This window comes from Phalacrocorax aristotelis, chromosome 26 (genome assembly GCF_949628215.1).
Source record: "Phalacrocorax aristotelis chromosome 26, bGulAri2.1, whole genome shotgun sequence".
NCBI classification, from domain to species: domain Eukaryota; kingdom Metazoa; phylum Chordata; class Aves; order Suliformes; family Phalacrocoracidae; genus Phalacrocorax; species Phalacrocorax aristotelis.
Window position 1 is genome coordinate 952,063 of NC_134301.1, and position 11,669 is coordinate 963,731.

The window sequence follows — 11,669 nt, forward strand, 5'->3', positions numbered from 1 at the left end:
CAGGGACCATGGGTGTGTGCACCGGCTACGAGATTGCTAGGATGAGACCCGTGGGAGCGACCAGCATCCAACTGGAACGGGGTCGCTCTCTTGCTTAGAGCGCAGTGTCTTCCTTGACGCCGAAGAAAGTATTTGCCATTTTGAGATGCATCCCAACAAAACCTCTGAATCTGTACTGGTGTGTACTGGGAACAGATGTGCTGTGGTGAGAACCCTTTGTGAGGGTATATTTCTCGGCAATGTTACTGCAGATATAAGCAATCACTCAAATAGCTGTATCCGTGATTTTGCAAAAATTCTGGCATGTGCTTTAACTATTCAGCTCCTGTCAGGTCTCAGCATTTACTGCAGTCCAACTGGATATGGTACCAAGATTTGTTCCCTATACCCATTGGAACAAACCTTACGTTGGTAAGAAAGCAATTGCAGCATGGTCATCTCTACTGATTCACAGAATCACAGAATCCCACGTGGGAAGGGACCTCAGGGATCATCTAGTCCAACCTTTCTAGGAAGAGCGCAGTCTTGATAAGTCGGCCCAGCACCCTGTCCAGACAACTCTTGAAGGTGTCCAACGAGGCCGAGTCAGCCACTTCCCTGGGGAGATTACTCCAATGGTGACTGTCCTCACTGTGAAAATTTTTCCTCTTGTGTCCAAGCGGAATCTCCCCAAGAGCAACTTGTGTCCGTTCTCCCTTGTCCTCTCCATGGGACTCCATGTGAAAAGGGAGTCTCCATCTTCTTTGTAGCTGCCTCTTAAGTGCTGGTACGTGGTGATGAGATCCCCTCTGAGCCTCCTTTTCTCAAGGCTGAACAACCCTGCTCTCCCAGCCCATCCTTGTATGGCAGCTGCCCAGTCCTGTGATCATCCTGGCGGCCCTTCTCTGGGCCCCTTCCAGCCTGGCCACATCCTTTTTGTACAGCGGGGACCAGAACTGTACACAGTGCTCCAGGTGTGGCCTGACCAGCGCTGAGTAGAGCGGGATAATGACTTCTTTCTCTCTGCTGGCGATGCCCTTTTTGATGCAGCCCAGCATCCCGTTGGCCTTCTTGGCCGCAGCAGCCACTGTTCCCTCATGTTGAGGTTCCCGTCCACCAGGACCCCCAGGGCCCTTTCCACAAAGCTGCCCTCCAGCCAGGTGGATCCCAGTCTGTGCCGCACTCCCGGATTGTGTTTTCCCAGGTGCATGATCTTACACTCCTCCTTGTTGAACTTCATAAGGTTCCTGCTGGCCCACTCTTCCAGCCTACCCAGACCTCCCTGCAGAGCAGCTCTCCCTTCTGGAGCGTCTACTTTCCCACTCAACTTGGTGTCATCCGCAAACTTCATCAGGCTACACTGGATCCCGTTATCCAGATCACTCAGGAAGATATTGAACAACATTGGGCCCAATATCGATCCCTGGGGGACCCCACTAATGGCAGGTTGCCACTTGGAAAAGGAGCTATTTACCACCACCCTTTGGGTGTGGCCTGTCAGCCAGGTCCCCACCCACTGCACAGACCCCTTGTCTGGGCCTTAACGCTTTAATTTCTCCCGGAGGAGACTGTGGGGGACTGTATCAAACGCCTTGGAGAAGTCCAGGCAGACAATGTCCACTGCCTGCCCCATGTCAACCAGGCAAGTTACTTTGTCATAGAAGGCCACCAGGTTTGTCAAGCACGATCTGCCTTTAGCAAAGCCATGTTGGCTTTTCCCAATCACGTGCTTCATTTGACTTGTGACGGCCCCCAGGAGGATTCATTCCATAACTTTCCCAGGGATTGAAGTAAGGCTGATGGGCCTATAGTAACCTGGACCCTCCCACCAGCCTTTCTTGTAGATAGGGGTAACGTTTGCCTTCCTCCAGTCCTCTGGGACATCCCCCGTTCTCCACGACTTCTCAAAGATTACGGAGAGTGGCCTTGCGATGATGTCAGCCAGCTCTCTCAACACCCTTGGGTGGATGGGTCAGGGCCCATGGATTTGTAGGGGTCAAGCTCCTGTAGTAATGCATGTACTAACTATTCCTTCACTGTTGGTGGGTCGGTGTTTGGATCAACTGGCAATTTTGTTCCCAAAGCCTGGGACGCGGCAGTGCTGGTAAAGACAGAGGTGAAGAAATTGTTGAGGACCTCTGCCTTTTCTGCCTCATTGGTGGTTGACTCTCCTTTTCCATTTAAGAGTGGGCCTATGTTTTCCTTCTTTTTCTGCTTATGGTTGACACCCCTGAAGAAACCTTTCTTGTTATTTTTCACATCTACAGCCAGTTTCAATTCGAGCTGGGCTTTTGCTTTTCTTACTGCATCTCTGCACACTCTGGCAATGCTCTTGTAGCTCTCGACGGATAATCCTCCACTTCTCCATCTCCAGCGTGCTTCCCTTTTGGATTTGAGAAGACCCAGGAGGTCATGGTTGAGCCAAGGGGGCCTCTTGCTCCGCTTACTTCCCTTTCCTTTGTAGGGGATAAACTGGTTTTGTGCTTCCAATAGAAAGTTCTTGAAGAATTCCCAGCTCTCGCTAGCTCCTTTGTATTCCATGGAAGCCTCCCACCGAATCCCTCCCAGCTGAGCCCTGAGTGCACTGACGTTTGCTCTTCTAAAATCCAGAACCCTTGTCTTAGAGCTGACCTTCAGCACGCTCAGCAGGACCCCGAACTCCACAATATTGTGGTCACTGCAGCCAAGGCTCTCACTAACCGAGATACTACAAAGCAGGTTTTCTCGGTTTGTGAATAACAAGACCAGCAGTACCTCATTCCTGGTTGGCACATCTAACATTTGTATCAGGAAACAGCCCTCTATCCATTCCAGAAATTTGGTGGATGACATGCGAGCTGCTGTCTTGTTCTTCCAGCAGATGTCTGGGTAGTGGAAGTCACCCATCAGGACCAGGTTCCGTTGGCCAGAAGCTTCCTTTAGTGCCCCACTAAAGCTGAAACAAGTTCAAGACAGTGGACAAAGAAGCCCGATTACAGTTCATTATGATGATGCAAAAGAAATGCACCATGTTCCGGAAAGAGTGAAAAAGGATGGAGAACATCATGGGTGGGATACCTTACTTGGTGGTCACCGAGAGCAACAGGAACTTTGAATCTAGTGCTTCATCCAGTTGTGCTTTTATTAGCTCGCACATTATTATGTGTCTTACTTCTAATCACTCTGTATGTGAAGGTCAATGGGAGGGTCCCCTTTGCTCTTTCCATCTCCGGTCTCTTTGTGAGTCATTCTAGGTTGATTCTGACTCCACCACCAAAAAACAGAGGAGGATGTTGGGAGGAGTGATTTCTTGCCCCCAAAATGCAGGAGGGCCATGGAGGGGGTTGGTAGTTTCCATCAGAACAGGGTTGGTAGCACAGGAAAAGATCACAGAAAGGGACCTGGGAAAGGGAGAGGGAAGTGCTGCGTGTTTGCAGTGAGCATGGGTCTGGAGCGGCCAGCACGAGGTGGGTCCGTGTGGGTCTCTGGGACATGTGCTCAGCAGCGGCAGTGCCCGTGGGGCAGCAGCCTTGCGTGTTTCGTGGAGGAGCTGGTGGTGGTGTTCCTGGGTGGGCGCTGAAGAGAAAGGAGCTGCCTGTGTCCTACTGGAAGTTGTGCTGGGGTCTGGAGCTGTACAGAAGCAGGAGAGGGGCCACGGGCAGCGGCTCCTGCCGACACAGCGAGGGCAGCCGTTTGTGCAGGGTTTGAAGCCACGGCGCTTGAACACCAGGAGCCGCTCCTCACCTAATAAGCTGCAGTTGCTCCTCACTGCTTGCAAGTTGTGAGCAGCTCTGCACAGAAGCTCTGCTGGTGCCTCAGTCAGGCCCCAGAGCGTCTGCTCTGCCAGCGATAAGTGGGTGCTGAGAGTGGTGCCCTGTTTCCCCGGTAACTGGGAAGGCTGGGCCCCACGTCAGTCCTGGTGCCAGCCCCAGGGAGGTGACGGCCGTGTCACAGTGGGCAGCTGTGGCCGTCAGTGTCACCGCAGTGTCACTGTGCGCCTGTGACACGGGTGCCCGAGCGGGTATAAAGAGGGCTGCTCCCGGGGGCTGAGGAGCATCTGGAGCAGAAGCTCAGTGCTGCTGGGCAGGAGTTTGGAGGGTCCTTGCCAAGGTGCTGTCCTGTGTCTGCCGTGCAGTGGAAGGCTCCCAACGCAGGAGTGGAGGGTGAGGGCAGAGTATCCCCGTGGTCCCCACAGCCAGTGAGGAGTGGGGAAGGCAGCAAGCCTGGTCCGTAGCAGGGCAGGCGAGGAGGACGCCTGTGCTGCTGGGGTGCGTGGGAAGCCAAAGGAAAGGGGTGCCGGGACAGGTGTGTTGAGACCTCACAGGGCAGGACGGTGACACTGGAGGTGTCGCAGAGGCCCCAGGGCAGTGCAGCCCTGCCAGCAGGAGGGGCCCATGGGCACCCAGCAAAGCAGGCCATGGGAAGCTCCTTCTCTCCTCAGCGGTCCCTGATGCCCTCCACCACCTCCTGCCACGTGCTCAGCACACAGCTGGCGCAGGCTGAGCCGGGCACAGAACTAGTGCGCACACGTGCACAGGACTGCTGCTTGGGGTGGGGGGTGCAGGTGTGAGTGTGCAGACGGCCGACGGTGCCCCTCTCTGGGGGAGGCTCCCATGCCAGCCCTCAGCAGCCCCGACTGTGCATGTGTGTGTGGCCGTGCCCGGTGCGTGAGAGAGCGTGGGTACTCCTGTGCTTGGGGAGCACAAGGTCGTGCGTGGCTGTGCCCATGCGCGTACGACTGCACCTGTGGCAGCACCCACGGTGCTGGGCACAGCTACAGGTGAGCAGGGTGGCGTGGCTGTGCTCAGCTGTGCGGGGGGTGCATTCCTCTAAGCGCACCCACGTGTCCGTGTATGATTGTGTGTCTGGGTAGGGCAGCATCCCTGCCACTGTCCCTGCCGATAGGGCACGTGGCTCTGCCCCTCACACCCTGCTGCCTCCCGACGCGCAGGTGCAGCCATGCAGACCGAAGTGGCTAAGGAAGAGCTCCGCAAGCTCCGGGAGCGCCTGGTGCGCTGTTCTGCCGAGACCAAAAGGCACAAGGAGCTGCTACAGTGCCTGGTAGGTGTGCAGTGCTGCCCTTGTCCCCAGGGGCTGCAGCTGCGAGCGCTGAGCCCCTGACCCTTCTTTTCCCCACGCAGGGGAAGAAGCAGCAGGAGCTGCAGGAAACCATGCAGGAGCTCAGCCAGAAGGTCAGTGTCCCCTCCTCTGCCCTGGCCCCAGCTGCAGCTCCTGTGGCTGTGCCAGGGGCTGAGTGCCTGTGTCTGGCTCCTCTTCCAGAACCGTGTTGTGGCGCAGTGTTTGGAGAACAACTGCCAGGAGCTGCAGCGGCTGGAGGGGCTGGTGGCCCAGATGAAGGTCGGCTCACAGAATCACAGGCTGGTTGAGGCTGGAAGGGGCCTCTGGAGATCATCTGGCCTTGTCCAATGGCCCTGCTGAAGCAGGGTCAGCAAGAGCCACCTGCTCGGGACCATGTCCAGATGTGGAGCGTGCCCAGAGTTGGGCCTGGGGGTCCCTCCCTCTGCCTGCCCCTAGCGCCTGCAGGGCCGGGGAAGGAAAGGGGACGCGAGGGCAAAGGCAGAGCCCGAGGGGGTCTGGGAGGGGATAATGCCAAGGGCAGTGCACTCGTGGCAGTGCCCGGGTGCCCTGACGGCAGCTCCTCTTCCCCTCCTCTCCTGCAGGCCCACGTCCAAGTCGCAATTATGGAAGCAGCCGCGAGCCTGCAAGAGGCGCAGAAGGTAGAGGGGAAAAGGAGGCGTGTGCTGAAAGGGTCAGGGAACGGGGTGCCAGTGCTGGGTCCACGCAGCCCAGCAGCCACAGTCAGTGGTGTGGCTGGGGAGGAGATTTACTCCGGGATAGGGCATCCGTGATGGAGGGCTTGGGCCTCTGGATGTCCCCCAGGCTCCTGGCTGTGGCTGTGCTGCAGAGGGGAGCCTGATGTGGGTCGGCAGGCACAGCAGCATGGCTTTGGGTAGGGGGTGGGATGAGTGACCCTCCCTTGTGTGTCAGGGGAAGCCGTGTGTAACGGCCTGTCAGGCATGGGCTGGAGGGGGTTGCTGGATACTCTGGCACTGGGCCCCAGCTGGTGTCATGGGGGCCTCCTCCACCCCCTGCCCCTCCTGGAGGCAGACGTTCCTGTTCCCTCTTCCCTCCCAGCACGCCCTGGCCCTGCCCTCACCTCCCACTGCCCTGGGGACTGACTGGGGGTGCCCTTTCACACCATGGCTCCCTGCAGTGTGTCCCGCTTGCTTTGCAGTGGCGTCAGTGCGCAGAACTGGTTACTGCTGTTAAGGAGCAAGTTGAGGTCAATAAGGTACTGGGGACAGGAGGGACGGGGGGGGTCACATGCTTGTGGGGGGAAGGCCCCTCAGAGTGGGCATGGCACGGACTCCTCACCACATCCTCTGCTTGTCCAGCTGCTCAGGAACAAGCTCCAGCACCTCCAGGAGGGATGGGAATGCCTCCGAGACCCAACAGCTTTGTGAGTGGCAACGGGGCCCTGAGTGAAACCTGGGGCAGCGGGGTGGAGGGTGCTGAGCAGCTTTGGGCAGGTGTCTGCCACTGCAGACATCTTTCTGGCTCCTGTCCGCTCCTCCTGCCTGCTCTGGAGATCCCTTTGTCTTCTCCTGAGCGCCTCAAAAACTCTCTGAGCAACTCAGGACTTCTGGAAGCAGCTCTGCACAACTCTGGGCAGCTCCCAGGCTCTCCTCCATGCCCATAAGGCCTGGGGTGGGACAGGGTGGGGAGGTGGGTCCATGCAGTAAGGGCTTGCTAGGGTGCCCGGTGCCAGCCCCAGCAGAGGCTGGGCAGCACCCTAGCGGCCACCCGGGGGGGGTCACCATGCCGGCCAAGGTCTCTTCTCACAGCCCTGAACCCCACGGTGTCTGTAGCAGGAGGAAGACAGCACAGGCAGAGGGGACAGGGGAGTCGCTGATGCAGGAGATGGTGGCTGTGCGGCTGGTAGGACAGACAACCCCGCTGTGGGCCTTGCGGAGGGAAGGGTCTGCACAGTGCCCAGGGCACAGGGGAGCACTCATCTTAAGGAGGACAAGGGAGGGGATCTGAGCCCCCAAGCCTCGGCCGCCTCGCACACCCTAACACATCTCTCTGTGTGCCTTGGCCTGTAGGAGGAGCGGCGGGTGTCAAGGAGGCATCAGATCACCTCTTGGCTGCGGTGAGTTGCCCTGGGGGCTTGGGGTGCCGGGGCTCTTCCATGGGCAGTGGGATGCTCGTGCCAGTGGGCCAAGGGCATTATGCATCTTGGGAACTTGCCTGGGATGGAACGTTGCAGTATTTATTCTCTTCCTAGTGGGGGGGCACACAGGGAGGGATTTGGGGGCCCACGAGGGAGACGTTCATTAGAGCCGAGAGAGATGCCTGGGCCCCTCACTCCAGTCCTGAGCAGGGGCAGTGTTGCGCCCAGCATGGGGAAAGGTCCCACGGTGGCGTTCACGCTGGGTGGTTGGAAAGAGCTGAGACAAATTTGCCCCAGCTCTGCCTGACCCCTCTCCTGTCCCACAGGACACTTTTTCTGTTCCTTGCCTTCCTGGAGATCGCCATCTTCATCCTAGTCCTGCTCTAGAGGGACATCCTGAACTGGGCCCTACCACCGAAGCTGGCAGACATGGACGCCTTTGGGAGCCGCCCGGGGAGGTCGAGGTCCCGGTACTTTTGAAATAAAACTCAAAAGATTAGAAGGAAATCTGTGATGGTAGGACAAGTGCGTGACCTTGTCAATCAACATCAGCTGACGGTTCAGAACGAGGTGATGCTGCTGCTTTCCCTTCTGCCTGTGTGCCCCACGACCGCTCTGCCTCAGACCTGGCTCTTGCCCAATGGGGAGGCAGGAGGCCGTTTCCACCATCCTGCACGAGCGGCTGCCATCGTTGTGTCGGCAGGAGCCGCTGCCCGTGGCCCCTCTCCTGCTTCTGTAGAGCCCCAGCCCCCAGCGAAACCTCCAGAGGACACAGGCAGCTCCTTCCTCTTCAGCCCCTGCACGGGGGCACCACCAGCAGCTCCTCCAAGAAACACACAAGGCTGCTGCCCCATGGGCACTGCCGTTGCTGAGCACGTGTCCCAGAGACCCACATGGACCCACCTCACACGTCCCCTTCATGCTCCACATCGAGCCTTTGCCCTCCACATCTCCAAGAGCCCCTCCTCGCTGGTGAAGATGAGCTCAGCAGAGCTCCTCTCCTCCTCGTTGGCTCCTCGGTCACTTGGAGGAGGATGTTCTCATCGACGCTCTGAGGGGCCTCCTGGACTGCTTGTTGTCCCGCTGTGCTGCCCCTCCAGCAGGGCTCTCTGAAGCCCCCCATGAGGACCCGGTTCCTGTGGACATGGGGCTGCTCCAACCTGTCTGTCGATGGCCTCACCCGCTTGTTCTCCCTGCTCAGGCAGCCTGTGGCTGGCACCCTCTACAACGTCACCCTTCCCTGTCTGCTCGTTCATCCTTGCCCAGGATCGCTCACTTGGCTCAGCCAGCGTTCAGCGCCCCACCGAAGTACAGGGAGGCTGTGACTGAGGACACGATTTGCTCTATCAACCTACTACGGTTGCAGCAGGTGAGCCTCTCAACGTCCTGTTGTGGCCTCGTTGTCCACCATGAGTGCGCCAGGCTCGAATGGGTGTTCAGGATGGAGTTGTAGGGCAACACCACGGCTGTGGAGGCCTGCAGGACTCGGCAGATGGAAAACTCCAGCCTGGACATCTTGCTGCCCTTGAGCCAGAGGGCCTCCATGAGCAGGGAGGTAAAGCTGGAGCTGGTGCCGCCCCCAAAGCTGTGGAAGACCAGGAATCCCTGCAGCTTCGTGCACTGGTCAGTCTGGAAGAAGGGGAGAGAAAACAAGACAGGTCCATCAGTAATTCTGAATTTAAGCTGCTACCAAGTTGCCCAGGAAGGAAAATATTCACCCCAGGGTCTCAGGCCTTTGGGGACTCCTGTCTCGGGGACGCAGGCAGGGGCAGGCACCTGCCCGAGTGCCCCAGCTCTGCTTCCAGCCACGGCGCCCTGTGCATTGGCATGACCTGCCCTCAGGGAAAGGGGCCGCTTCCCGCAGGGACTGGGGGACAGTCGGCTCCTTCCTGCTCCAGGAGCTGCCCCTTGCAGTGCCTGTGCCCAGCACAACCCAAGGGGTCTGCTGTGGGGAAACGGAACCCACGGAGGGAGATGCACTCGTGCTGCGGGGGCAAAGATGGGGGCTCAGGCTCGGCTGGGGGCAGCCCCCCCCACTAACACTGCTTGGAGCCTTTCAGCCCACCACTGCCCCAGAGCTGAGAGCTGGGCTTCCCCAGGGTTCCCAGGTTCCCCAGTCCCCTCCAGCCAAGGCCTGCACCGGGACAGCGACAACTTCAGTCCCTTCACTGCAGGGATGCCCATCACCCCCTCCCAGTTCCAGTGCACCCCCAGTCCCCACAGAAAGAGGAATCCCCCTTTTCTCTGCCAGCCCTTGCACCACCCCACACAGTCCCAGCACCGCCGTCGCCCCCTCCTTGGGAAGAGTTTCCCCCATTGGAGACACTGCTGCTCGTGCCCAGGGCGCTGTGAGAGTGGCGGCTGCCCCTGCCATCGCTCCACACCCCCGTGAACCGCTCCCACCCGTGCTCCCATCGAGGGGCGCTCCCTTTCCGAAGGAGAGGGCGGCAGTAGGGTCCCACTGGCACCCCCCACTCCCTGCTCTGGGCAGGTTCCCCTCGCAGCTCAGGGAGACTCCAGGGCACCCAGGGGGTCTGTGGGAGCCTGGCCCACACAGTGCACCCCAGAGGGGCAGGGAGCCTGGAGGGGGAGACAGTCGGCGGTGGGAGCACGCAGCCTGCAAGCCCTGGCTAGGGGGGGAAAAGGCTCTGGGCCCCACACACACCGGGGGCGCACAGGACCCCGTATCCACCCACCTCAGGGCCTGCTCTGTGGTGTGCAAGTGTTCGGCAGGCCCAGCCCCACGGGGTGTCCCCCACTCACAAGGAGCCTTCACCCACCAGACCGCTGCCCCACACACAGCCCCGGGAATCTCACAACCCCCAGGCTGTCCAGGCCCATGCGATGTTCCCAGGCCACCCTGCCCGGCCCTCCCCATGGCCACCCTATGCCCAAGTTGTTACGGGGCCAAGCATGAGGGGCAAGGAGCACCCAGCACAGCCCCCTATAATATCCGGGGGGCAGGGCAGGGCAATGTCCCTGCCACCTCCTGTCACCACTGCCAGCCGGTAATAGTTAGGGACCCCCCTACCCACAAAAACACCCCAGCACCCCGTGTCACTGCTCACACACACATGCCAACACCCCCAAGGGCATTGGGGTGTCCTGGTATTGTCCCCATACATGGGCACCCCCCAGCCCCACGGCTGATCATTGTGCTCCGTGTTCCCCCCGACAAAACAATCTGGCTTTGGATGTGCACCTGCTGCCTTTGCCTCCCGGGGGGAACCCACGGGACCCCTGGGAAGGGGGCTGGGACACCATCGCTCCTTGGGGCTGGCACCACCTCTCCACCGTCCCCACAAGAGGCAATGAGCTCTCCAGGCCACTGCCAGGGAACCCCCATTGTCACCTTCCCCACATCGTCTTTCCCAGTTCCAACAGCCCACTCTGCCCCCACACATCCCTCCCCACTCCCCACACGCCAGCCCGGTCCAGTAACTCTCCCCCACTCCTCCCAGCCCACCATGGTCTCAAACATCCCCTTCCCCGCGCCCACTCTGGCCACACTCATTCCCCCCCAGGCCCCCCAGTCCAGCCCGCTCCCACACACCGCCTCCAGCCTCCACAGGCCACTCTGCTCCACTACACCCTGCCCTCCCAGCCCTGCCAGGCCCCAACATCATCCCCCAGACCCACGGCCCACGCCACTCACACACATCGCCCCCAGAACAGCCCCAGCCGGGCAGGACCGACCCACACAGCGCCCCCGGACCGGCCCCACCTGCTCCAGCTGCCCCTGGAGTGGCTCCACCTGCCGCACCACCAGCTCCACCACCTTCACGGCCGCCGCCATCTTGGCCCGCCGCGACGCTCTGGCGCCAATGCGCCTCTCGCTGCCCCGCTGCACAGCGCCCCCTGGCGGCCGGCGGCCGGCAGCGCTCCGGACCGCGGGAGGCAGCAGCCCCGAAAAGGGGCGGGGGGCGGGCGGCAGGGCCGCCCCCTTGCAGGGCCCTAACAACCACTCCACACCCACACCCCCAGAGGGGGCATCGAGGGTCCCCCCCAAGGGGCAGAGGCTACAGCCCAGCACTTGCATGGGGATGGAGCCCTGAGCAAGCAGCGCACCAACGCCCTAACACTTTCCCACTCTCCTGAGGTTCCCCCCAACCCCAAAAACCAAAGGATGGGGCTCTGGGTCACCTCCAGCAGCAGAGGAGGAGGGCAGGAGCCCCAGGGACCCTCCCCAGGGGGTCAAAGGGGAGCAGGGTGCAGGGGCAGGAGGGACTCAGACAGGGGGCAGGGGAGATGAGGGGGACAGTGCCAAAGGCAGCAGCTTTATTGTCACAGAACCCAAATAAAAACACTTCCGTTAAACTAAACTAAAGCAGTAGCAGTAGCAGACCCCCCCCCCGCGATGCCCCATTGTTGCTCCACAGGGACAGGGACACCCAGCCCTCACTGCAGGCAGACAGGGAGCCTGTAGGCAACAGGGGCTGCCCTGGCAAGGTACTTGAGTCTAGGGGCTTCATGGACGGAGCCCAGGGAGGAGCTGCTGGAGAGAGGGATTAGAAAG

General features: G+C 60.1%; 1 protein-coding gene across 1 annotated transcript; it reads right to left on the reverse strand.

The window, feature by feature from the left end:
- Positions 1-5,245: 5,245 nt before the first annotated feature.
- On the reverse strand, positions 5,246-10,960 carry LOC142048556 (tubulin alpha-3 chain-like). The gene is made up of 2 exons (XM_075075573.1): positions 10,878-10,960; positions 5,246-8,782 (listed from the first exon to the last, which is right to left on the reverse strand). Exons 1-2 carry the CDS (start codon positions 10,947-10,949, stop codon positions 8,435-8,437), a joined length of 420 nt encoding a protein of 139 aa, XP_074931674.1. The 5' UTR covers positions 10,950-10,960; the 3' UTR covers positions 5,246-8,434.
- Positions 10,961-11,669: the final 709 nt, after the last annotated feature.

Excerpts from the sequence above, each read along its gene's own strand:
- LOC142048556 (XM_075075573.1), bottom strand. The coding sequence starts at position 10,949 with ATGGCGGCGGCCGTGAAGGTGGTGGAGCTGGTGGTGCGGCAGGTGGAG. Across the intron at positions 8,783-10,877 it reads TCCAGGGGCAGCTGGAGCAG|ACTGACCAGTGCACGAAGCT; the intron begins GTGGGGCCGGTC and ends CCCTTCTTCCAG.